The 27,843-nt window shown below is 38.1% G+C and overlaps 1 protein-coding gene across 6 annotated transcripts in view; it reads left to right on the forward strand.

Annotated features, from left to right (window-relative positions):
• Positions 1-27,843, forward strand: part of GPBP1 (GC-rich promoter binding protein 1) — a 79,633-nt gene that overhangs the window by 44,940 nt on the left and 6,850 nt on the right. For 3 of the 6 annotated variants that reach the window (XM_008262232.5, XM_008262231.5, XM_070056725.2), the window contains 8 exons: positions 3,694-3,817; positions 3,944-4,167; positions 7,872-7,938; positions 8,939-8,998; positions 22,443-22,627; positions 24,162-24,302; positions 26,143-26,310; positions 26,828-27,015. In XM_008262232.5, coding sequence (XP_008260454.1) covers positions 3,694-3,817; positions 3,944-4,167; positions 7,872-7,938; positions 8,939-8,998; positions 22,443-22,627; positions 24,162-24,302; positions 26,143-26,310; positions 26,828-27,015 — 1,157 coding nt within the window. The remainder of the gene's footprint in view (positions 1-3,693; positions 3,818-3,943; positions 4,168-7,871; positions 7,939-8,938; positions 8,999-22,442; positions 22,628-24,161; positions 24,303-26,142; positions 26,311-26,827; positions 27,016-27,843) is intronic. The other 3 variants (XM_070056723.2, XM_002714045.6, XM_070056726.2) reach the window with 1 other exon arrangement.

Here is a 27,843-nt window from a genome sequence, read left to right on the forward strand (position 1 = left end):
AAGGGTATTAAATGAGCAGTGTACTCAATCAGTGGTCATTGTCTTCATGAACTAACAACAAGTCAGTGTAGCAGAATCCAGTGGCTAAATCACACTAAGTTTGAATCTCTTTGGTTGCATGTTGGTCAATTTTCGCCCAGAGGGGTGGCCTGAAATCCAATTGCTCTTCAGGGAAAGAAAGAAACATCCTGTCCAGAGTTGTTCAATGAGCATAATCCTCAGGTTTTGAAATATGTCTGTAATCTCATAACGTAACATTTCTTTCATACTGTTTGCATCCACAAAGTAGTTGGTTATGTGTAGATAATCTCTTTGATTTTATGCTTCTTTCATTGGCCAGATTGTCTTATTAAGGTGTGGGGAGGTGAGCAAAGTAAAGTTTTCACTTGTTTATAAAGTTGAATTTTGAGGAGGCTGTTCATAATGCTTGACAGTACTAAATGCCTGTGGATGGTAGGGAACATGGAATGTCCATTGGATAGGTTGAATATAATTTGCCCATTGAAGGTTATCTTTTTTGACAAAAGGTATGTTGTTAACATACTGTCAGTGGTCAATAAAGCAAAAAACATGATTTGGGTTAACTAAAAGGGCACAGTAGTGTGTTCTAGAATTAGCCTATCATACTTAACAACAACATTGTGACCTGAAAGTTTTCGGTATTGCTGAATAACTTGCTTCAAGAATTCGTAAAAATATGATGTAATTCTCACTGTGTAATGTGGCCTCATTACAAGAAAATTTGGTGAACTTTTGGCAGTTGCCACAAATCGGCATACAGTGATGGCTTCTGAATCACAGGGAAAGCCCTTTATCTGTGGCTAGTCTGTGATAGGGGATGTGTTTCATCTTTGGTTGATGATAGATCCAGGTATTATGCTTGACTTGATTAGCATTCAAGTCATTTACTTCTGATGACAATCACTCATTAGAGAATAGGCCCTTATTTTGAGCTTTTAAATGAGCGATGTAGACTCTCAGCAGCTGCACCTTTTCGGTATGTGACTCTGTAGAGGTGGCTCCGTAATTTGCTAGCCTGTATTTTTTCAGGTGACAGATAAGACTGAGGCTGTTGGTAATACTCCAAGAGTCGGTGGAAATATAAAATGTCTAGTCCTTATAAATATTACCCAAGGTAAGGGTAACAACTTTTCATTTTATCCCATTGTGCTGACTGGCACCTACCTGTTTGATCTTCCATAGTTATTGGGGCTTTATGGCTGCTGCTGCCCAGTCAGTACCATCTTTTAAGTTAGTTGAACTGTTAATACACCAGACTAAGGTTCTGGGATTCTCCTAAGATTCCAGACTGTTTCTGCTGAACCTCTTGGAAGGGAAGAAGGATCACTTGTCAGCATGAACATTTTCAATATAAGCACATAACATTGGTACCAGTAAAAGTCACGAAAGCAGTACATTGAATTGTAATAAATGCCTCATCTTCCAGGTCAATTTCTCTTTCCTGCTGCTGGAGTTTGTCTAAATCCTGTCAGCCAAATTGAGGGACTTTTTCTCTCTAAATTGACACAAACTAGAGAGTTTAATGCATACCTGTGAGGAGCTATAAACAAAAAGCTTTCATGAGATTACATAATTCCTTCAGCTGGGAATATGGGGAGGGGGAGAGGGTGTACTAGCTCTTAGGGGATTTCATGGGTGGCTTAGAGGCTGTTTGCTTCTCTTCTGGCACCTCAACCCAGGCATGTTGTTGCCTCCTTCACTCTGGGTTCAGCAAACACCCAGGTTTGACTCACTTCTGTCTCCATGAACCACACTGCCCTAGATATTTCTCCATTCCTCAATCATTTTAGCTACCTCTGTGCTTAGTGCCATATCCTCCTTAGGGAGTAGGTAGAACAGTGATTTGGATGCTTGTGGAAAACAGCTATGTAAGTTTTAGTCTTCCCCATAAGTTCCCTGGCATGTTAAACTTTTTTTTTTTTTTTTTTTTTTTTTGGGCAGGCAGATTTAGACAGAGACAGAGAGAAAGGTCTTCCTTCCATTGGTTCATCCCCCAAATGGCTGCTACAGCCAGTGTGCTTTGCCGATCCGAAGCCAGGAGCCCGGTGCTTCCTCCTGGTCTCCCATGGGGTGCAGGGCCTAAGCATTTGGGCCATCCTCCACTGCCTTCCTGGGCCACAGCAGAGAGCTGGACTGGAAGAGCGGCAACCGGGACAGAATCTGGCATCCCAACTGGGACTAGAACCTGGGGTGCCAGCACTGCAGGCAGAGGATTAGTCTATTGAGCCATGGCACTGGCCCTACCTTGTTTAAGAATTGGTTGACTTTATTGTTTAGGTAGTGATACTCCTCAGATTCATGAGTAAACCCTATCAAAATCCCAAGGTGCTGGCGCTGCAGGCAGAGGATTAGCCTAGTGAGCCGTGGCACCGGCTGCATGTTAAACTTCGACCTTAAACAACTGGTGTTTGAGGTACAGGGAGAGAAAGGGATAGGTACACAGGTATTTTGTACCCTCCAGGCACCATTTTTTTTTTAAACACATTTATTTGTTTGAAAGTGAGAGAGACTGATTGATAGATCTTCTGTCCCCTGGTTCATCCCAAGATGGCCACAATGGCTGTGTCTGGGCCAGAGCAAAGCTGGGAGCCAAGAGCCTCTTCTGGGTCTTCCACGTGGGTGGCAGGGGCCAAATAACTCAGGCTTGCTTTTCCCAGCCATTAGCAGGGAGCTGGGTTGAAAGTGGAGCAGTTGGGACTCAAATTGGTGCCAGTATGGGCGGCTTTACTTGCTACACCACAATCTGGCCCCCAGATATCTATTCTGATACTGTACGCATGTCCAGAGATTGATAGTCTATTATGGCACTACCCATAGTGCAATCAAGCACCATAGATTTAAGGGCCCAGTCTCATAGGATTGCCTTTTCACCAGACACCATTTGCAAGTATTGGGTCCTTAGGTTATCCATATTTCTGTCTGGCTACAAAGCGGGGGGCTTCCACAGCTTCCTCCCTACTAAAAGTTCAGTAATAGACCAGAATAGCTCATAAAACTCAGGTAGACACATGCATCCTATTTTAGTTTGTTTCCTTGCAAGTGTGTTCCATCTTTTATTATTATTGAGATTTACCCATTTATTTGAAAAACAGAGAGGCAGAGAGAGAGGGAGAGATGTTTTTTATCCGATGCCAGAGACACACAAGACAGAGAGCGAGAATCTTCAATCTTTTAGCTCACTCCCCAGATGCATCTACAATGGCCAGCTCTGGCCAGGAGGAAGCTAGGAGCCAGGAGCTTTTGGGACTCCCACATGGGTGCAGGGACCCAAGCACTTGGGTCACCTCCTGTTTTTCTCAGGCCATTAGCAGGGAGCTGGAATGTAGCAGCCAGGAATTGAACTGGCACCTATAAGGGATGCTGCCATCACAGGCAACTGTGCCACAATGCCGGCCCCTGTATGTCATCTTAAAATTTTTAGGAAAAATGAATGTAGTTGTTGAACTCTTTCAGAAAGATATGCTTGTAAGGTCTAAGAAAATAGACCAGTAGTAGAGTAAATATGTCGTATTTAGAGATAGATACCAGCTATCACATACCCTGAAAATAATTTAAAAAATCCCTTTTCACTATTTAAGATTCTTTGAAATATGTTAATTTGGAGTGTTACTAGTTTTTAATCTTGTTTAGGTTTTATAAGTATATAATGAATCTGTTTGTAATTTGTTTCAGTCGTCATTGAATTTTGAAAAGCATTCTGAAAACTTCTCATGGACAGAAAGTCGGTATGATGTCAATCGTCGACGACACAACTCATCAGATGGTTTTGATTCTGGTATTGGACGTTCTACTGGAGGTAAAGTATGCTAAGAAATGATAGTTTAAGGATAATTTTCTTGGCCTCTTAAGAATGTTTTGACTATGATTTAGTCTTTAGGCATTACTATCTGAACTTATATTACTTTACTATTATCACATAAAGGTAACTTTGGAAGGAAAGAAAAAAATGGATGGCGTACACATGGAAGAAATGGTACAGAAAACATAAATCATCGAGGGGGATACCATGGTGGAAGTTCTCGTTCTCGTAGCAGTATTTTTCATTCTGGAAGAAGCCAAGGATTACATGAAAACAATATACCTGACAATGAAAGTGGGAGGAAAGAAGACAAGCGAGAACGCAAGCAGTTTGAGGCTGAGGATTTTGTAAGTATCTTATAATTTTAATACAAATGATGTTTCTGCCAGTGCTATTTTAGCACCCAGGAACTCTTACGAAGTTCTGTTAATATCTATCGTTTTTTAAATAGGAATCACACTTCGTATGCATTTGCCCAGTTATTTTTTAGTTTTTACATTTTGTAAGTGATTTTTGTTCACTCTTTCTACCCAATTCCTTTCCTTCATCCCGTAGAACTAGTATCTGAGCCTGGTAGCTTATTTGCAAATCCATCATAAAACTTTAGAAATAATATCTTACCAACGTACTTTATTTAGGTTTTTGTATTTAAATAATACTTTATTATTAATATGTGACTAAAGCTAATCCCAAAATACAGGTGTTTCTCTATTCAGAAGTTTCTTTGTGGTCAGGGGAATCAAAATAGTTATCATCTTAGGTCAGACAATGTTAACTCAAGAAGTGTTAGAAATAAGTATGAGCTAATTAAAAGAGTTGTTTTCTTTATTGTTTCTCCTTATCCCTAAATCTCATCATGTGGCTTACCCAAACTCTGTGCTTTTCAAGTTATAGAAAATTTTACCTATTTATCTAGTTCTTGTGATTCATTCCTGAATAATTCAAAAGCCTTAAGTACAGTAGGCAGAGAGAATTCGCACTTTATCTTGTATATATTCATTGTTAATTCTTACTATATATTTCAAGAGTTCCATGAGAGTCCATTGCTGTTGACACTCAGAATAAATAGGTGAATAATACAGATAAAGTCCCTATTCTGAACATTAAAAAAATAATTCATATTCTAGAGAGAATTTTGGCAGAAAGTGAGTGGATGTTGGTTTTGGTTGGAAGGTCAGATATTTCATTAGGAAAATGACATTTAATTTGGATCCACCTGCTACAGGAGGACTGAGAAGAATGTAGAAGAATGCAAAGGTGGGAACATACATGTAAATTTAAGGAATAAAATCAAGGCTTGTATGGTTAGGGGATGGCGCTGTGGCTCACTTGGTTAATCCTAGTCCTCCGCCTGTGGCGCTGGCATCGCATATGGGTACTGGTTATAGTCCCGGTTGCCCCTCTTCCAGTCCAGCTCTCTGCTGTGGCCCGGGAGGGCAGTGGAGGATGGCCCAGGTGCTTGGGCCCGTGCACCCACGTGAGAGACCAGGAGGAAGCGTGTGGATCCTGGCTTCAGATCTGTGCAGTGCCGGCTGTAGTGGCCATTTTGAGGGATGAACCAACGGAAGGAAGACCCTTTTCTCTGTCTCTCTCTCTCTCTCTCTGTCACTGTCTGTAACTCTACCTGTAAAATAAATAAAAAAGAAAAAAAAATCAAGGCTTGTTTGGATAAAGAGTAATTAATTAGTATTAGACCATGTAAGACAGACAGGAAAGAGTTTTCATCAAATAGGTCAAGGCAAGAATTTTAGAAGAATTGCAAATACAGTGGGAAGCCTCTCTGGGAGGAGTCATGATGTGATTTTAGTTTTTAAAAGAATCATAGTGGGATCATAGTGGGAAAAGGAGAATTAGTTAGGGAGTTGAAACAGTAGTTTAGGAGAAAGTGATGAGGTGATTTTTGGATATGATTTAGAAATAGTTTGGATGGAGGGTTTGACTAGAGGCAAAATTGATAGACTGGAGTTAGGGCATGGGAGTGGTGAGGAAAGAGGAAAAAAAGATTATTTTTACATCCTGTTAGCATTGGAATCTCAATGCTTTTGAATTTTACTTTCTTTTTTTCTCTTGATAGTCATCATAAATGAGATTTTATAATAGAAACACTGGGAATGATGACATTATTGTGAGGGTTAAATGAGTAATTGCAAGTAAATCACTCAAAACAGTGCATGACACCTAGTAAGAACTCAGTAAAAACTAATTGCTGTTATTTCACTATTAATAACCAACCCAACTCTCAAGATTGCCAAAATCAGTTATAATCCTATAAAATAGATGTAGATTATCATAATAGTATGGCATATTTTACAACGCATATATAATCACTGCTAAAATTATTTTCATGCTATTTAGTTTGTTTATATGAAAACATACTAGTATGCATGTTTACACTGAGAATTTTACTGTGATGTCACTATAGCCTTAATAATTACTTTTGTAGTTGATTAAAATATTTGTATTAGGATTTGTTTCAACATGTATGAATTTTTAATTTTTTAAAATTTTTTTTTGACAGGCAGAGTGGACAGTGAGAGAGAGAGAGAGACAGAGAGAAAGGTCTTCCTTTTGCCGTTGGTTCACCCTCCAATGGCCGCCGTGGCCAGCGCGCTGATCCGATGGCAGGAGCCAGGTGCTTCTCCTGGTCTCCCATGCGGGTGCAGGGCCAAAGCACTTGGGCCATCCTCCACTGCACTCCCTGGCCACAGCAGAGAGCTGGCCTGGAAGAGGGGCAACCGGGACAGAATCTGGTGCCCCGACTGGGACTAGAACCTGGTGTACCGGCACTGCAGGCAGAGGATTAGCCTAGTGAGCCACGGCACCGGCTGAATTTTGAATGTCTTCTTTAAATGAAGCAGGCTGCATTGCTGGATAATATGAAAAATATCTGATATAATACTGGAAATTCAGGATTCTGGAGAGGAACTACCAAGATTAATTTTAGAATAAGCATTCAATTTCTCTTTTTAATGATCCTGGATCAATTTTGAAATCAAAGTGTGCATTTTGCTATGAGAATGAGTCCGTTAACTAAAATATACAGTAGTGAAAACCTAATGGATTTGGGAAATGGTCTAATCTTTCTCTTCTCTGTCTGATCTTGAGCTAAAGAGGTTTCTATCTCAGATTGATTAAAACTGATATATATTCTCTGAGTTTGTCTCTTTCTTCCCTCAAGCTTTTCCCTCAGATAGTCATGAATGAGAATAAATTTCCAAGACTTTGGTTTAGGGCAGTGTTGTAGTGCAGTGGGTTAAGCTGCACTTGCGATGCTAGTATCCCATACTGGAGTGCCTGTTGGGAGTTCCAGCTGCTTCACTGGTAATCCAGCTTCCTGCTGATGTGCCTTAGAAGGCAGCAAAATATGATGCAAGTTGGGTCCCTGCTATCCACGTGGGAGACCAGGATGGCGTTCTTTTAGTTTTTGCTTGACCCAGACCAGGCTGTTGTGAGGATTTGGGATATGAACCAGCAGAAGAGAGATAGTTCTCTCTCTGTCTCTGTCACTCTGCATTTCAGACAAATAAATAATTTTAAAACAGACTCATTTTCTCAAATCAGTGGTTAAGGTAGCAACTAACTATTTAATTTATTTCTCCCAAAGCATTTATTTATTCATTTGAAAGAATGAAAGAAGAAAGGTCTATTTTACTCGTTCATTTCCCAAATAGCCTAAACAGCCAGAACTGGGCCAGGTAGAAGCCAAGAGCCAGGAACTCCATCTAGATCTCCCTTTGAAGGTGGGTCATCCTCCTTCCCAGGGTATATTAGCAGGAAGCGGGATATGAAGTAGAGAAGCTGGAAATCCAATTTCACTTCTGTATGGGATGCTGATGCTGCAAGCCAGGGCTTAATCTGCTGTGCCACATACTGAGCTGATAGCATAAATTTTAATGGTTAGCAGAATAAGCTGTCAACCAGGATTATGAATAGAATTGATTATATCAGATTCCTCTGTTTACAACATGTATAATTTTAAGATTGTTTTTAAAAGGTTTATTTTTAAAGTGTATTTCATTATTTGAATTTTTTTGTTCAAATTTTCTTTTAGCCATCATTAAATCCTGAATATGAGAGAGAACCAAATCAGAATAAATCTTTAGCTGCAGGTGTATGGGGTAAGTAATTTTTTATTCTCTTTTGAGAGGTACAAAATATTGATATTTGTAGATGACTTTTGGGTATTTTTGGAAATAAAACTAGAATAAAACATTCTTTTTTAAAATGTTTCCTTGTGCTAAGCTACAACAAAACGTAACACCTTTTCCAAAAGATTTATGGTAGAAGAAAAGTTTGAAATAGTTGATTTTCACTTCTTAGTAAAATAATTTGAGCATTAGTTTTTTGAAAATGATGGTAAGTTAATGTAATATATCGACATCTTTAAAAAGCAGACTAATTTAAAAACACAAAAAATCTTAGCTTAAATTCCTAATTTTTCAAAGTTGAAAACTAGTCAACTGGAAAGTTAAGTACTTGTGATTATAATGTGACTTGAAATTAATCTTTATGAAAGTGGTTATAGTTATACTGTAAAAATTATATGAATTTGCTTGTGGAACTAGTCTATATTTGAAATTATAGTGTTGATTTTGAAGGCTTAGTGAGTGTTTCTGGTACTCCCTTTTTTTGAAAAACTGTTGGGTTTAATTTGATAACTCCTTACAGAAGATTAAACGTATAAATTAGATAGCTTTTGAAAAGTTTAAAATAATGGATAAATTTTATAGTACAAGATTTAATGTTTGAAAAATGAATTTAATTAATTGATAAGCCAAATTCAAAGGTGTTGTATCTACTTTGGAACTTGTACAGGTTCACTTGTATTTTCCTGTTGAAAATCAGCAACTTATTCAAATGAAAGGATTGTGGCTTATGACAGCATAATAATCCTAACAATAAAGGCATTATTTTAAACTTTGCCACTTCCTATACTGTTCTTTATTGGAGTTTGGGATGAATCTCTGGGGTATTTTGTTTTCTTTTGATCTCCCTTTTTATTTAAGGGCTTTTTGAGGGTGGGGGTGGGGGTGGGGTTGGTCAGACACTTGTTAGAACCATGTGAATGGAATTGTTTTTTTCTGTATTGCAAATTAGTATTTCTACCACTCTCCCCAGGCCTACACGCCCAGACACACACATACCCAACCAAAAAAATCTCCCAAGCTCCTCTCTTAGGTATGTTTCCTTATTATTCAGTTTTTCTGGGAACAGCTGATTGCATAAGAATATAGAACCACCTGGAAGGTGTTAAATAGAATCTCTAAGAAATTAGGAATAATTTCGATTTGATTAGAATGAAAGTAAATAAAATCAAGAATGTCAGCATTTGTCATATAAAAATAGCTATAGATAACTATTGGTACTGATCCTTGGTTGATTTAATAATCTTGGAAATAAATTAAAGACAAAGACATCTTTGAAAATAATGAGACTAAAATGTATTAATATAAAGATTTTTGGTTTTACTGTTTCAAGATTGGTCTAAGGATTTTGAGTACTAGTTGAAAAGGTATTTGAAAGGAAAATGTACTCTTTACTGTGTTTAGGTAAAATAAGAAATGTGTCTGAATTTAACAAAAAAAAAAAAAAAAAGGGAAAATGGTTAATTGCGTCATGGTTGTTAAAAATTCCCACTACTGCCCTTAGGGAATAGAATTAAACTCTCATTGTGTCACACTTCACTGTTCCTCTGACTTTCCCCCTGGGTTCCAAAGTATTGTTTTCCCTATTGCAACATTTATAATAGCTATGTTCCTGAGGAAGAGGAGAGAATTTTAGGAAAGCCTTCAATAGAACTTTGTTAGTGCTACTTCCTTCCAGGTAAGTAAAACTTTACTCAGAAAATGTAATATGTGTAAAAAGACCAACTTGTCCCTGAAACTATTATTTGTAGATCAAATATTGGCAAATCTAAACATATTGGCAAAAATCTAAACATAATTTCCCAATCAAAAAACAGCAATCTTGAGGGAAAGTATAATTAAGCCACTTAAAATATTTACGTAAATTCAGTTCATTTAACTTACTTGGCTTTATTGGAAACACCTTCATGCAGATTATATTTGTGACCTGGTTTTTTTTTGAGGGTGGGGGGCAGGCCAAGTTAGTGAGAGAGAGAGAGAGAGAACGGTTTTCCTTCTGTTGGTTCACCCCCCAAATGGCCCCTACGGCCAGCACTGCACTGATCCAAAGCCAGGAGCCAGGTGCTTCCTCCTGGTCTCCCATGCAGGTGCAGGGCCCAAGGACTTGGGCCATCCTCCACTGCCTTCCCGGGCCACAGCAGAGAGCTGGACTGGAAGAGGAGCAACTGGGACAGAATCTGGTGCCTCAACCAGGAGTAGAACCTGGGGTGCCGGTGCCGCAGGCGGAGGATTAGTCTAGTGAGCCACAGCACCTGCCCGCTGTAGTGTTTTTATCTTAATAAGTATCACAGCTATTTGGTGTGTAAAACTAATGTTCTTACTAATTACACTCTAATACAAGAATTCAAGGTAGTTCCTTGTATCTCTGAGAATTTTAAAGTAATTTAATTGTATAATTGCATTTGCAAGGTAAGTTCCTTGTATCTCTGAGAATTTTAAAGTAATTTAATTGTATGATTGCATTTGCAAGGTAAGGAAGAGAGTGATGCATACTTTAGTGTATGCAGTTGGAGAAATAGTGACTAATGACTTTAGTGGTATTGCAAGTCCTATTGGCTGTTTTTTTTTTTAATGTCATTGGCCTATTATTATCAAACATATTGTCAGAACTTAACAGTATTTAATATTTTTTAAATGAAAAATTTTGGCCAGTAGTCATTAATTAAGAGTCTTATTTTGGCTGTGTTTATGTTTGTGTATATTACTTGGCAATTTGACAGATTGTCTTAATTTTTGTTTGTATTCACTATACTACTTAAGAGCATAAGGTTTCATTGTTAAGGCTTTTTTTTTTTTTTTGTTAAGATTTATTTTTATTTGAAAGAGTTACACAGAGGAGAGGAGAGGCAGAGAGAGGCAGGGAGGGAGGTCTTCCATCTGCTGGCTCACAACCCAGTTGGCTGTAACAGCTGGAGCTGTGTCAGTCAGGAGCTAGGAGCTTCTTCCGAGTCTCCCATGTGGGTGCAGGGGCCCAAGGACTTCGGCCATCTTCTGCTTTCCTAGGCCATAGCAGAGAGCTGGATCAGAGGATCAGAAGTGGGGCAACCAGGTCTTGAACTGGTGCCCATATGGGATGCCGGTGCTTCAGGCCAGTGCATTAACCCACTGTACTGCAGTGCAGGCCCCAAGGTTTTTTTTTGTTTTGTTTGGCCTTCTGAATCAAAGCAAATTAGTGACCAGTTCATGAAGATAGATTGTTTTCTGGACCATCTTCCACTGCTTTAACAAGGATTAGCAGGGAGCTGGATTAGAAGTGGAGCATCTGGGAATCAAACTGGTGACAATGTGGTAGCCATTATTGCAGGCAGCAGCTTCTCTTTCGCTCTCTCTCTCTCTCTTTCTGTCTCTTTTTTTTCTTTCTCTCTCTCTCTCTCTTTCTCTTTCTCTCTCTTTCTTTTTTTCTTTTCTCTCTTTCTCTCTTTCTTTTTGTTTGAAAGGCAGAGTTAGAGGGAAAAACAGAACATTCTTCCATCCACTGCTTCACTCGCTAAATGGCCTCATTGGCCAGAGCTGGGCCAGATAAATACCAGGAGATTCATCTGTCTTTTAATGGATTTTGGGGGCCCAAGGATTTGGGCCATCCAACACTGCTTTCCCAGCCTTATTAGCAGGGAGCTGGATCAGAGGTGGAGCAGGCAGGACTCCCAACTGGTGCCCATTTGGGATGGCAGCATTACAGACCCCTAGCTTAATTTTTTGAGTCAGTCATGTTGGGAATTCATTAAATGAAAAATATTAATAGTTATTATAACATATAAATGTGATATAAATATTTTTATTTTTTTATTTTTTAAGGAATACAAATTTCTTAAGTACAACTTTAGAAATATAGTTATTCTTCCCACCATACCCACCTTCCCACCCACATTCCCATCCCTTCTCTTCTCTCCCTTTCCAGTCCCATTCTCCGTTAAGATTCATTGTCAATTAACTTTGTACATAGAAGACCAACTCTATACTAAGTAAAGATTTCAACAATTTGCGTGCACATGCGCACTGACACACAGTTTTGAGAACTAATTTTACGGTTTACTCTCGTGATACTCATTTAGGACCGAGGTCCTGCATGGGGAGTTAGTGCACAGTGAATCCTGTTGTTAATTTAATAATTAATACTTTTATATATGACGTCAGTGACCATTCAAGGCTCTTGACATGAGCTGCCGAGGGTATAGAGGCCTTTTGAATCCACAAACTCCGTCAGTGTTTAGATAAGGCCATAAGCAAAGTGAAATTTTTCTTCTCCTTTTAGAGAGAAGTACATCTTTCTTTGGCCACTTCTTTCCACTGGGGTCTCACCCAGTGAGGTCCTTCATGTAGGATTTTATTTTTTTTATTTTTATTTTTATTTTATTTTATTTTTTTTTTGCCCCCAGTGTCTTGGCTTTCCATGCCTGAAATGATCTCAGGCTTTTCTGTCAGACCAGGAAGCCTTAAGGGCTGATTCTGAGGTCAGAGTGCTACTTAAAGTGATTGTCATTCTATGAGTCTGCTGTGTGGACTGCTTTCCATGTTGGAACATTCTCTCCTTTTTAATTCTATTATTATTACCAGACACTTGATCCTACTTACATGATCTCTTTAACACTTAACCCTATCTGTATATTTACTTTAACACTTAATATGGTCATTTCAAAAATTAAGATAGCATTTTTTTTTAATCATCAAGCTTAATGAGATTTGGAGTCCCAGGACAGGTTTTTAAACTATATCCATTGGAATTTGTGTAGAACTATACAGTTTTACAGTTACAAACTTCCTCCTCCCTTTCTTATTCCCACTCTTACTTTTTACTGAGATCCATCCTCAGTTGACTTTATATACATATAATTAACTCTTTGTTAAATTTAAATTTAAGAGTTCAACAAATAGTGTGTAGGAAAACAAAACAAAACAAAAAAAAAACCAGAACTTTTCTTGATAGTCAACACAAGGGCAGCTCAAATCATCCCTTCATGAAGTGTAAATTTCACTTCTACATGTTTCATTTTATGTGCTCTTTTAGTTTTCACAGATCAAGAAGAACAGAAGGTATTTGCCCTTTGGGGCTAGCTTATTTAACTAAGTAGGATGCTTTCCAGATTTGTTCATTTTGTTTCAAATAACCAGTTTTTTTTTTTTTTTTTTTAAACCACTCAATGAAAATGCTTCCAACTTTTCTTTATTCAATAGGACACTGGCTGTGGGTTTGTCATAAATTGCCTTTATTATGTTGAGGAATGTTCCTTCTATACCCAGTTTGCTTAGAGTTTTCATCATGAATGGGTGTTGTAGTTTATCAAATGCTATCTCTGCATCTATTGAGATAATCATATGGTTTTTGTTCTGCAGTCTGTTAATGTGTTGTATCACATTGATTGACTTGTGAACATTGACCCATCCCTCCATACCAGGGGTAAATCCCACTTGGTCTGGGTGTATGATCTTTCTGATGGGTTGTTGGATTCAATTGGTGAGAATTTTGTTTAGGAAGTTTGCATCTATGTTTATCATAGAAATTGGTCTATAATTCTCTTTCTCTGTTGTATCTTTTCCAGGTTTAAGAATTAAGGTGATGCTGGCTTCATAGAAAGAGTTTGGAAGGACTCCCTCCCTTCCAGTTGTTTTGAATATTTACGAAGAATTGTAGTTAGTTCTTTAAATGTCTGGTAGAATTTAGCAGTGAAAGCCATCTAGTCCTGGACTTTTCTTTGTTGGGAGGGCCTTTATTGCTGAGTCAATTTCCATCTTGGTTATGGATCTGTTTAGGTATTCTATGTCTTCATGGCTCAATTTAGGTAAGTTGTATGTGTCCAGGAATCTGTCCATTTCTTCTAGGTTTTCCATTTGTTGGCATACTGCTCTTTGTAGTAATTTCTGATGATTTATTTCTGTGGTTTCTGTTGTCAAATTTCCTTTTTTATCTCTAATTTTATTGATTTGGGTCTCCTTTTTTTGTTTGTTAGGCCAGTGGTCTGTCAATTTTGTTTATTTTTTCAAAAAAGCAGCTCTTCGTTTGGCTGATATTTTGGATTTTTTTTGTTTCAGTTTTGTTGATTTCTTCTCTAATGTTAATTATTTCCTGTCTCCTAATAGTTTTGGGTCTGATTTGCTGCTGTTTTTCTAGATCCTTGAGATGCATTGATAGCTCATTTATTTGGTGCCTTTCCAATTTCTTGATGTAGGCACCTATTGCTATAAGCTTTCCTCTTAACATTGCTTTTGCTATATCCCATAAGTTTTGATATGTTGTGTTGCTTTATTCATTTGTTTTCAGAAAGTTTTTTGATTTATCCTATGACAGTTCTGCGATTGTACAATGAAAAGTTCAGTAGATTTTTGTTAGGTCCATTTGGTGTATAGTGTCGATTAAATCTGCTGTTTCTTGGCTGGTTGATCTGTCCATTGCTGAAAGTGGGGTGTTGAAGTCTCCCATTACTATTGTCTTGGAGTCTATGTCTCTCTTTAGAGACCTTAACATTTCTTTTAAGAAGCTAGGTGTCGTGTAATTAGGTGCATTTACATTTATAATAGTTACATTTTCCTGTTGAATCGATCCATTAATCATTACATAATGCCCTTCTTTGTCTCTTTTAACACCTTTTGTGTTAAAGTCTATTTTATCTGATGTTAGGATGGCTACACCAGCTCTGTTTTGGTTTCTGATAGCGTGGAATATTTTTTCCATCCTTTCACTTTCAGTCTGGGTGCGTCTTTGTTGGTGGGATGTGTTTCTGATAGGCACCAAATAGATGGGTTTTGTTTTTTAATCTATTCAGCTAGCTATATCTTTTAACTGGGGAGTTGAGACCATTTACATTCAAGGTGACTATTGATAAGTAACTACTTTGCCATGCCATTTTCCCAAACATATTCCTGTGTTTTTTTTTTTTTTTTAAAATGTCCTTTACCTTCTTTCATAGTGATGACTATGTTTCCGTGTGCAGCACATCCTTAAGCAACTTTTGTACGGCTGGATGAGTGGTGACAAATTCTTTTAATTTCTGTTTGTTACAGAAGGTCTTTATTTCACTTTCATTCATAAATGAGACCTTTACAGGGTATGGTATTCTGGGTTGACAGTTTTTTTTCTCTTCAGACTTGGAATATATCTCACCATTCTCTCTCCTATTGGGTGTCTAATGAGAAGTTCACTGTGAGTCTAATTGGAGATTCTCTGAAAGTAATCTGGCATTCCTCTCATGCACATTTTATAATCTTTTCTTTATGTTTTTCTGTGGTGAGTTTGATTACAATATGTTGTGGTGAAAATTTCTGATCGTGTTTATTAAGAGTTCCATGTGCGTCATGTACTTGGACATCTCTTTCTCCAAATTAGGGCAAGTTTTCTGTTACTTAATTTAAAAAGCCTTCTAATCCTTTCTCTTTTTCCACACCTTCAGAAACTCCTAGAACTCATATGTTGGGTTGTTTGATAGTGTCCTATAGATTCCCAGCAGTGTTTTTTATTTCCTCTTCTTGTATTTGGTTTGACTATATACCTTCCTGTGCTTTGTCTTCTAAGTTGGATGTTCTTTCTTTTCCTTCACCGATTCTATAGTTAAGACTTTCCACTGCATTTTTTATTTGTTCTAATGAATCCTTCATTCATTTTGATTTCTCTTTAAGATCTCAATTTCGTGGGAGAAATTTTCTTTCATGTCCTGTATAGATTTCAGTAGTTTGTGCATTTGCTCCTGATTACTTCTATGTAATCTTATGATCAATTTTTTGAATTCCATTTCTGGCATTTCTTCAGTCTCATAATCTTCATAATCTAGTATTGAAGTGGGTTCTTTTGGGGAGGCGTCATGTTGTCTTCCTTATTGTTGTTTCTTGAATTGGTGTGTTTGTATTGTTTGGCATTTGTGGAGATATTTGTTGGTTTTTCTTTGCTGTGGCTCTTGGCTTTTATACTTGTACTATGTCTCTGTAGCTAAGTGGAGTGAATATCTAGAGTCTTGTGGTGGATATGGCCAGGGAGCTCTGTTCATTTCTCCAGAGTGAAGAGAGTGTCTTAGATGACACACTCAGTTTTGGTGTGGTAAACCCCCCCCCCCTTTTTTTTTAATCAGAAGTGAAGTTTATTCTGCTCAACTGAGCTCTTCTCAAAGGAGACCAGTGCCTGAGTTCTAGCCCCAGTGGGTATAATATTCATCTGCTCTGTCACAAGGACCACACAAAGGATCTGTGTAGTCCTCAGTGTAAGCTCAGATTTCCCAGCAGTGTCTCTCACCAGGTAACTGAAAAGCCCTGAGCATGTGGAGTCTCTTTCAGTCACTGTCCAAAGTCCCAGCCACACTGTGAGTCCTCCCACACAGCCTTTTTTCATTGTCCTGGCACAGAATCTTCCCACAGTCACTAGCTCCCAGCCTCCTGTTTGTTTTTCTTCAGCAAATTGTTTTTCTGTATCTGATATTCACAATAGCACTTTTATTTGCTAATTGAATATTTTTCTCTGTGTGTGTGTGTGAGAGAGAGATTGATTTTGTGGGGGTAGGTTATTTCCTTAGGTGACCAAGCTTTCTTTTCAAGGTAATTTGAAAACTTAATTGAAATAAATTCTTTTGCCTGTCAGTTGTCTTTTCTCTTTACCTCATGTTAAGATACTGAGGAGACAAAGTCAGTAACTGGCATCGTGGTATGGGGACCCTGATGTCACTCCATAATAAACATTTATTTTGCCCATATCAGTAGGATGTTTTTAAATGGAGACATTTTGAAATATCTGGCATAGGATTAAATTATGTTTTCCACAGTAATAAGGGGAGTGTAAGAGCATTAACTTTGGAATCAGATTTGGGCCCAATATTCAATTGGGCAGATTACTTAATCTGTAATTTGAGAGAATTTCTTCATTTGTAGGATAAGAATATCTACAAAAATCATAGTGAGACAGGTATTTTTAAGCTTCAGTTTTCTACTGTGGAAAGTCCTTAATGATGATGTAGGTTTTTAGTAAGTATCAGCTAATTATGTCAAGATCCAATAAGCAGAGGAGATTATAGTTTTAGATTCATTAAAAAGCGAAAAAGGAATTTCTAGGTGGTAGGTAGTACAAAGGATAACACAGCTTACATGCTGATTGACTCAGAAATGCTTTTGAGTGTGAAAGATAGCTAATGGGGGGCGCTGGCCTGAAGTACCAGCATCCCACATGGGTGCCAGCTCTAGTCCTGGCTGCTCCTCTTCCCATCCAGCTCTATGCTGTGGCCTGGGAAAGCATTGGAAGATGGCCCAAGTGCTTGGGCCCCTGCACCCATGTGGGAGACCCCGAAGAAGCTCCTGGCTTTGGGTCGGTGCAGCTCCGGCCGTTGCAGCCAGTTGGGGAGTGAACAAGCAGATGGAAGACCTTTCTCTGTCTCTACCTCTCTCTCTAACTCTTTCAAATAAATAAAAATAAATCCCCCCCCCCCCCAAAAAAAAAAGCTAATGAGAAGTGTAATGAAAGAAAATAGGATGGGGATCAGAGATGTCAGTGGTATTTTGATTCTAACTTGTTTTCTGTGATGGCCTGGACCGTCTTCCACAGTTTTCTCAGGCCTACTAGCAGGGATCTTGATAGGAAGTGGAGTAGACGGACCCCAAATTAGTGCCCTTATGCCCTTTACGCACGTGGCGGCTTTACCTGATACACCACAGCTACTGCCCCTAACCACAAATTCTTTTGAAAGGATACCTGTGCGATGGGCATTAGCTTAGTGGTTAAGAAACTGGTTATGATGCCTGAAGTCCACTCAGGGTAACCTGGTTCTTTTCTCTTAGCTCTTACTCTTGATTGCAAATTCTTGCTGATGCAGAACCTGGGAGGAAGGGTAATGGCTCAGGTAATTGGGTTCCTATCATTCATGTGAGAGACTTGGGATTTTGTTCTCAACTCCAGGCTTTGCCCAGTCTCAGCTCCCTCCATTGCAGGCAGTGAGGAATGAACTAGTTAGGATGAAAGCCCTCTATCTCTGCCCCTCAGGTCTCACTCCTTTTCTCCATCCCTTGCTTTCCCCTTGAATGAATATTTTTAAAATGAGGACACCTTTAAATTTAATTATAATTGGAAGCCTATTTTGAAGATCTTATATGAATTTTTTGTATAGTTTTTAGGAACTATTTAAATACATAAAACATTTCACAATGACTAAGAGCTGTTCTCCATTTTATAGATGAGAAACTAATTTGTACAAGATTATTCAACTAGCAGGTTTTGAGCTAGTTTCAGATTCTGATAAATCTGGTACAAAAGTACATAATTCTTAACCTCTGTGCTATTATGTTTAAATACGAGTGTTTGAGCATAGCAACACTATCTGCTTCTTCCCTCCTCATTTTTCTTTAGGAACCTTTGTCTTTTTGCTACCTCCTCTTTTATTATGAGTGATTTCTTAGGCTTTATCTTTCTTTATAGGATAATCCATTCATTCTCTGCATTAAAGATCTTATAAAGGAAACATCTGGAATATCTCTTGCTCCTGGGAATGTAGTTACAAATTTTTTTGAAGATTTATTTATTTATTTGAAAGTCAGAGTTACACAGAGATAGGAGAGGCAGAGAGAGAGTTATAAAAAATTTTTAAAGATTTTATTCATTTGAAAGTTGGAGTTACTGACAGAGGTTGGGGGGTGGCAGGAGACAAAGAGACAAAGTGCTGGTTTACAACCCAGATGGCTGCAGCTGCTAGGGTGAGCCAGGCTGGAACCAGGAGCTTCTTCTGGGTCTCCCGTGTGGGTGGCAGGGGCCCAAACACTTGGGCCATCCTCTGCTGCTTTTTCTAGGACATTAGTATGGAGCTGGATCAGATGTGGAGCAGCAGGGATACGAACCAGTGCTGGGAATGTACATTTTAGGAAAGATAAAATTTATAATCAGAAACTATATTGTTTTAAAGAATATACCTCATTGCTCATCTACTCTCCATCTCTTCTGCCTTCTAGTTTTTATTTTGGGTAACAAAGAAAAACTGACAGTAGATAGCTCTAAACCACCTGTTTGCTTCTTAAATGTGTGGCTTTTTGAAAGATTTTATTTACGAATGGCGCTGTGGCATAGCTGGTGAAGCCACTGCCTGCAGTGCTAGAATCCCATATGGGTGCCGGTTGCAATTCCAGTCCTGCTCTCTGCTGTGACCTGAGAAAGCAGTGGAGGAATGGCCCAAGTCCTAGAGCCCCTACACTCATATGGGAGACCCAGAAGAAGCTCCTGGTTTCAGATCCTCCTAGCTCCAGTTGTTGTACCCATTTGAGGAGTGAACCTACAGATGCAAAACTAACTAAACTAGCTCTCTCTGCTTCTCTGTTACTCTGCCTTTCAAATAAATAAATAAATCTTTTTTTTTAATAGAGATTTACTTACAGATTTCAGAGAGGAGAAACAAATCTTCCATCTGCTAGTTACTTGCCACATGGTCTCAATGGACAGGGCTGGGCCAGGCTGAAGCCAGGAGCCTGGAGCTTTTCCTGGTCTCCAGCATGGGTGCAAGGGCCCAAGGACTTGGGCCATCTTCCACTGCTTTCCCAGGTGCATTAGCAGAGAGTGCATTAGCAGAGAGCTGTATTGGAAATGAAGCAGCCAGAACTCTAACCAGCATCAATATGGGATGCCAACACCGCAGATAGTGGCTTTTAATCCACTGCGCCTTTTATGAGTGGCTTGGCATGGCTGAAGCAGGAGCCAGGAACACAGTGCAAGTCTCCCTTGTGGCTATAGCAGGAATTCAGTTGCGCTCTCACTTCTGTCTCCGTGGTCTGTATTAATAAAAAGCTGTAGTGAGGAGCTAGAGCCCTGACTCAGATGTGCTCCTGTGTGTGGGACACAGGCATCCCAACCACTAGGCTCAAGTCCTCCTGCCTTCTAGTATTGTTCAGTGTGTACGTATGTATGAAAAATAATGCTTATTCTTTCAGTATAACACATGGGATTATTATCCTTCTGCTGCCCAAAGCACATTCTTCTTCTTCTTCTTCTTTTTTTTTTTTTTAAAGATTTATTTATTTGAAAGAGTTAGAGACTGAGAAATATCTTCTGTCCACTGGTTCACTCCCCAGATGGCACTCCCTACGTGGCCATGACCACTAGGACTGGGCCTGGCTGAAGCCAGCAGCCAGGGACTTCTTCCAAATCTCCTACATGGATGGCAGGGGCCAAACACTTGTGTGCTACCTGCTTACCCTCTATGCTACAGTGTCAGCCCATGAAGCATATTCTATAAGAAATCTTGGTGAATTGATATTATTTGCCTGAAATGGTTTCACTTCCACTACCCCCCTCCCACAAAAGATTTAGAGACAGAAAGGTCTTTCATCTGCTGGTTTATTCTCTAAATGGCTGCAACAGCCGAAACTGGGCTGATCTGAATCCAGGAGCCAGTTACTTCTGGTTCTCCCACACGGGTGCAGGGACCCAAGCACTTGAGCCATCTTTTACTGCTTGCCCACCCATAGCAGAGAGCTAAACTGGAAGAGGATCACACGGGACTTGAACTGGTGCCCATATGAGATGTCAGCGCCACAGGCGGCAGGTTTATCCACTACACCACAGCATTGGCCCCATCATTACCCTTTTCCATATCCAGCCTTTTAGAATTCCAGTCTCTCCAAGATTGTTTAGGACAGTTTAGATCCCTCCTCAATTGTTAGGCTCCTTTGCACACACTCTAAAGCTGAACTTGTTTTCTTTGCTTTTCCTGGTAGAAGTGCGTGTTGAGACCGTTCCCTTGCTGCTGACCTTACTCCTATGTTTGATTTGATTCACTGCCTCCATTATAGTAATTTTAATGTAAGAGTCTAGAAGGGAGAAGAAAAACTTTGTGCTTATTCAGATGTATTAAACTGGAAGTCTTCATCAGTCATATTTTAATTTAATTTTGCTGTTCTGATAGGACTACCCTCCACCCCACATCTGGATACCCCTGATAGAAGAACTTGGAAACTCTTTAATGCCTTTGATATTTCCCAGCATTAGTCATCCTTAGATTCCTGTGTTTTAAATAGATTTTGAGTTGCAGGCTGATTGCCTTTTATGTTTTAGTGTTCATTAATTTCAAGAATCTTTTAAAAATGCATTTTATTTTATTTTATTTATGCTTTAATCATGATTACCAAAAGCACATTGCAAAACTTACATTGTTTAGTATAATTTAGTATTCATTGTTTTCTAGTTGAGATTTTATTCTTTTTTGTTGTTAACTTCCTTACCTATATTTAGAAAAGCAGGTTGTATGCCTGAAGATGTCTTTCTACAATATTTATATTAGGCAGCTAAGAAGTTGTAATGCTTGCTCTAATAGATTAACATGTGTTTAATTTTGGGAAAATTAAACACTTTCTGTTTGTTCCAGGCCATTCTTTCATCTTTCATCATGGCAATAGGTGAAGCACCATACTAGCTTTATTTTATTTATTTATTTTTGGGGAAGAATCTGAGGCCGCAGATGAACCCGGGAGCCTTTCTAGATTCCTAAGAGTCATCATTTAGAGAGAGAGAGAGAGAGAGAGAGAGAGTGTGTGTGTGTGTGTGTGTGTGTGTGTGTGTTCGTGTTCCTTCCCAAATGTCTATAACAGCCAGGGATGGACCAGCCTAAAGCCAGGAGCCCGGAACTCAGTCTGGGTCTCTTAAGTGTATGTCAGGGATCCTGCCTCTCAGGGCCCAGGATTTGGGCTTCCCAAGTGGTATCTTAACCTCTGAACCAAATGCTGCCTTAAGTTAATCTTTTTATTATACTGAAATTTGCAGTTATGTAATTGTAAACATGTTCGTGCATTAACTAGTTGGTTATGTATACACAATGATTAAACTGAAAAGGTAGTGTTTGATTATTTTTAACAACTGCAGTAGTTTTGAGAAGTTGGGGTGTAGCAGTTTTTTGTAATACCACAGCTGTCTTCAGAAGCCAGTGTTGAATTTGGTTGCCTGGTACTTCACACAATGCCCTAAATACAGTTAGATGATCAGTAAGAATTTCAGTTGAATTGGTATTGTGAATTCTTTTTATTAGTCATAACTATTAGATATTTGGAAATAGAGGGACAGTAGTTCCTTGCCTTTTTATTAATACTTTGAAAGTGGAATACAGAGAATGAGAAGAAATCAGAAATTTCTATTATCTTTTCAAAATCAGGAAGGAGAAAATACAAATGTATTTTACATTCTAAATGTTAAGAGTCGTAGGTTGAAGTTTTCAGTTTTTCATAAATTTAGTGGAAAAGTTAAAATGTAAATTTGGGTGTTAACATTCTGGGCCACTATCTGGTAGAATTCATCTGTATTACTTGACATTGCTTAATTCTTGGTATATTCTGTGGGATTATGTTTTAGCTCCATTTTTTTTTTTTTTTGAAATCAGGAATACTTACATGATTTGTACTTCTTTAGCTTAATTATTTTACCTACAGAACAGCTGCTATGTTTAAATGCAGTCAAGACTTGGAATATACATTCTTTTGATGGGTTTTAATTTTATGCTAACCCTTGAAATGACATAACTTCTGCTCGTACTTTATTCATGCAGAATATCCTCCGAATCCTAAATCTAGAGCTCCGAGAATGCTGGTAATTAAGAAAGGTAATTCAAAAGATTTACAGCTCTCTGGATTCCAAGTAGTAGGAAATCTTCAGTCACAACCAGTTAAGAACGGAACTGGTCCAAGTGTTTATAAAGGCTTAGTCCCTAAACCTGCTGCTCCGCCGACAAAAGTAAGTTCTAAATTGTTAAAGGTCAAGTCTTGAATTGGTATCAAATTATTAACTTTGGGTGAAAATATTAAAAATTTTACATGAAAATATAAGGGAGTATTTATAAAGTGTTGATTTCTAGATGCAGATTTGATTTGTGTGCTATTAATGTTAGTTATCTTTCCATGATATGTATGTTTTTAGTAGTAAATGAAATTTATATTTTGTTTTCTCAAATGTACTTGTGATTTGGTTAATAATAATAATGCCATTTACTTGGTTCTGAGTTTTAAATTTTTAAAATTCTCATGTGCTTTTATATGATCAGGGAAAAAACCTAACTAACTTTACAAAATTTGAAACAGCAGTGACTTAGACTTTTTTTTTTTTTCCAGTTTTTAAAACTAAATTTAGGGTCCAGCATTGTGGTGCAGTGGGTTAAGCTGCTTCTGACACCAGCATGTTGGTATCAGTGTTGCTTCTGATGCAGCTTCCTGCTAATGTGCCTGGGAAAGCAGCAGAAGATGGCCTAAGTGCTTAATCCCCTGCTAACCGTGTGGGAGACCAGGATGGCACCCACCTGACTGCTGTAGGCATTTGGGGCAGGAACCAGTGAATGAAGGAAGAGATACCTTTATCACCCCCTCCCCCAGTCTTTCACATAAACAAATCTTTAAAAAGAATAAGAGTAAATTTATGAGGGAGAGAGAAGATGCATGCACATAGGCATGCATTAGCTATCATCCACTGGTTCAGTTCCCAAAAGCTCACTCAGCTACAGCTGGGAGCCAGAAACCCAGTCTCTCATGTGAGTGGCAGCAACCCAGCCACTTGAGCAGTCATCAGGGTGTGCCATTAGCTGGGATTTGAATCCAGGAGCTCTGGTACCGAATTTCGGTGTGCCAAGGAGTGTCTTGTCTTGTCTTGTCTTGTCTTGTCTTGTCTTGTCTTGTCTTGTCTTTTTTCCTTCCCTTTCCTTCCCTTTCCTTCCCTTTCCTTCCCTTTCCTTCCCTTTCCTTCCCTTTCCTTCCCTCCTCCTTCCTCCTTCCTCCCTCCTCCCTCCTCCCTCCTCCCTCCTCCCTCCTCCCTCCTCCCTTTTCTTCCCTTTTCTTCCCTTTTCATAGAAATCTTTCACGTGCTGTTTCATTCCTCAAATTGCCAGAGCTGGGTCAGACAGGAACTTCTTTCGAGTTTCCATGTGGGTCTAGGTACCTAGCCACCTGGGCTATTTTCCACTGCTTTCTCAGGCACATTAGCAGAGAGCTAGCTCAGAAATAGAGCAGCTGGGAATAGAAGCAGCCCCTATATGGGATGCCATCACTACAGGCTGCGGCTTAACCTGCTGTGTCACACTGCCAGCCCCCCAGGTGGTATCTAAACCATTACACCAAGTGCCTGCCCCTATCCCGGTATTTTTAACTGGATACTAAGCTTTTGGTTTTTTGGAAAAAGGAAACAACAGAGAACCATGTAGGAATAATGAAGTATCAGTTGGAAAACTATTTTGATCAGCAGAATGGTTTTTTGGTAGTCATTAATGTTTCTGTTTCTTTAGCCTACACAATGGAAAAGCCAAACTAAAGAAAATAAAGTTGGAACTTCTTTCTCTCATGAGTCTGCTTATGGTGTTGGCAACTTCAATGCTTTTAAATCAACTGCCAAGAATTTAAGTTCATCAGCAAATTCAGTGAAGGAGGTATGGCATTAAAAATTATTTCTAAGGAATGTAACATTCTAATCATGGCAATAATAATTAGATAACAATCTAATCATGATAATATAAAACAAAAGATATAACTTTGCTAAATGAGTAGATTAAAGTGAGATTTAGTTCTTTGGAGACCTTGAGTCACACTCTCCTATTTGCACTTTGGGAAATTAGGACTAATTTTCAAGATTATAAATGAAGACGTTGCAAACTGAGAAGTAAACTAAAAATAATATAAATCCCTCATCATCAGAAAGAGTCATTTTGAAGAGAAATATCATTAGAAAAATAAGCTTTACTTGATATTTATGATAGTTATGCTGTAGGATGTTTCAATCTAATACTAATAATGAGTATTGAAACAATGAATAACGCGATATAATTATCTGCTTTGGGGGATGATGGACATAAAAGTGTTTGCTGAGGTGGGGAGAGAGGAAGAGAGAAAGGTACATATTGTTATTATACTGAGTGAATACCTGATAGCTAAAAGTGGTTTTCATTTGACCAATTTTTTGAAACTCCTGAATCAGGGAGTTCCCTGACTAGTCCACAGTACAAGGACACTTAAGAACATAGTGTTCTACCTGAAATTGCCTTAGGTACCATACTGGAACACTATACTTTTTTTTTCTTTTCTTTTTTAAAGATTATTTATTTGAAAGAGAGAAGGAGAGAGTCTTCCATCCAGTGTGTGTTTGAAGCTGGTCATTGCTGGTTATAGAGTCCTCCTTTAGTTGAATATATTCATTGTTGATACTATATTCACTGCTATTTAAAGTATTCAGAAAGTACATTTTTTAAAAAAAGATGTAGTTATTTATTTTGAAAGAATTACAGAGAGGGAGGAAAGATCTTCCATCTGCTGGTTCACTCTGCAGATGGCCTCTGCTGGGCAATGTGGAAGCCAGGAGCTTCATCTAGGTCTCCCAAACCGGTGGTAGGGGCACAAACATACGAGCCATCTTCTGCTTTTCCTAGACCATTATCAGGGACTGGATTGGAAGTGGAATAGCCAGAACACGAAATGGGGCCCATGTGGGATGTCAGTGTTTGATGCAGGCGTTGGCTTTTACCTTGTTATACACTATTTCTTACTTGTGTTCTCAATTGTAGGATTGTTGAGCTGTAAGGGAACAAACATTCTTAGCTGGTTCATTGTGCTTAGGTTAGTTATAATGCTCAAGTATTAAGACCAGCAATTAAGTATTATTGTTCATTTCCACAGATAAAAAATCCCATGACAGTTGTTGACATTGTCTATTGTATTCCACTGTCAAAAGAAAAAACAAGGAACTATAACCGAAAGAAATCAGTTAATGTCAGTTTTCCCCCTCCTTTCCGTATCTTAGAAAATTTTTCCTGGTGAAATCCAACAGATAAACCGTGTGTAATCTTATTTGAACTATTGTGTAAACTCTGGAATGTGGAATACAGTTTGAAAAACTGCTGTTCCGTGTACAAGGGTATTTCAAGAAGTTTGTGGAAAATGTGCATTGTCTTTTTATTCCATTTTTCATGAAGTTTTAAAAGTGCTCTTATAGAAATTTTTAGGCAATTCTGTGCTGCATTTATCAAGTAAACTCGTAATTTGAATCTGAGTCTGAATATTTCCAGGCTTTCTTTGTTTCTAGGGCAAACAAACTCACTGATTAATTCAGTAGTTAAGAAAAGGGAGGAATGGAGAGAAATAGGTTTAAAAAATAGACCTTAAAAACAGTTTTGCATTGTGAATAAAGGTAAAATAGGAAGCTGTGGTAATTGTGAACTTTATATTGATACTGATTCCCTGGCTACATATTTATCAGTATTTCTGAATTTCCCTTAGTGTAATCGCTCCAATTCCTCTTCACCTGTTGACAAACTTAATCAGCAACCTCGCCTAACCAAATTGACTCGAATGCGTACTGATAAAAAGAGTGAGTTTTTGAAAGCATTGAAAAGGGACAGAGTAGAAGAGGAACATGAAGATGAGAGCCATGCTGGCTCAGAGAAGGTAATTGAATTTTTATTACTTGACTTCCTATTAAGATGTCATTAAAATATTTGGGCAAATATTTAGGACCATGAATTACTCTGATCGAATTTTCAATTTTCTGAAAAGGTCAATGATTTATATAAATATGATTTGCTTTCTAAAGTAGTTTTTTCTAATTATGTAGTTACTTTGCAAAAATAAGTGTTAAAATAAGTTGTCTTCATATCTCTTTCCTTCTGATTTCCCTGCTTTCATCCTGCTTGCCTTCTTTTTTTTTTTTTTTTTTTTTTTTTGGTTTTTTTTTTTTTTTTGTTTTGTTTTTTGCCTTTGTTGAATAGATCTGAAGACTTAGGACCAGAGAGGTTTGAGTATCCTGTTCAGCTTAGTTTTTGATTCCTTGATGAGAATGTTTCCTAAACCTAATGATAAAATGTATTACATTAGTGCATTCTCATTGGAAATCTAGCCATGATCTATTGAAGTTTTTAATAACTGTACTCTTTAGAACTCATTTTTTTTATTCCCTAAAAATCAGGATGACGAATCATTTAATTTGCATAACAGCAATAGTACTCACCAAGAAAGGGATATAAACCGAAACTTTGATGAAAATGAAATTCCACAGGAGAATGGGAACGCTTCGGTTATTTCCCAACAGATCATTCGCTCTTCAACCTTTCCACAAACTGATGTTCTTTCAAGTTCACTTGAGGCAGAACACAGGTTAGTATTTTTTACTTTTTTTCTGGCATTTTAAATATTCAGGATTTCTATATGGCGTTCTAGTGACTTATTTTTTAATAGGCTTCAGATAGGATTTATAATAGTGTAAGTCTCACCCATTTTAAGTGTACAGATACCAGTGATTTTTAATACATTCACAGTGGTGCAACTGCTACTACAATCTAATTTTAAAACATTTCTATCACTGTAGAAAAAAGTCCCAAGCCCATTTACATTTTCTCTTTGTTTCCACTTGGTCTTAGACAGCCAGTAATCTATTTTTGTGGCCATAGATTTGCCTTTTTGGCTATTCATATAAGTGTAGTCACTCAGAATGTGATTTTTTGTTCTCTTTCATCTTTCATTATACATAGCACATTCAAGATTCATTTGTGTTGTGGTACATGTCAGTACTTTGTTCCCTTTATTTGTCTTGAGTAAATACCTAAGATGTTTGATAGTACATATGGCAATTAAGTTTGACATTCTGAAAACCTATCAAACTATTTTTCAAAATGCACTGTTTTGTATCCTCATCAGCAATATAGAAAGTTTCAGTTTCTCACCCATACTTGGTATCATCTGCCTTTGCTTATAAGCTTTCTTGAGGGTATGTGATAATGCCTTTTTTTTGTGGTTTTTAGTATATATTTCTCTAATGTCTAACAGTTTTGAATGTCTTTTCATGTTCCTACTGGCCATTTATACATTATCTGTGGGAGACAGAGTTTCTAAAATACACTCACTGCCTTTTTAATAATTTTCATCAAGTTGCTAAGAGTTCCTTATTTTATGTATTTATTTATATTTGACTTAAGGTGACCTTTT

Source organism: Oryctolagus cuniculus, chromosome 14 (assembly GCF_051225735.1).
Source record: "Oryctolagus cuniculus isolate XC-2025 breed Fujian yellow rabbit chromosome 14, ASM5122573v1, whole genome shotgun sequence".
In the NCBI taxonomy this organism is placed as follows: domain Eukaryota; kingdom Metazoa; phylum Chordata; class Mammalia; order Lagomorpha; family Leporidae; genus Oryctolagus; species Oryctolagus cuniculus.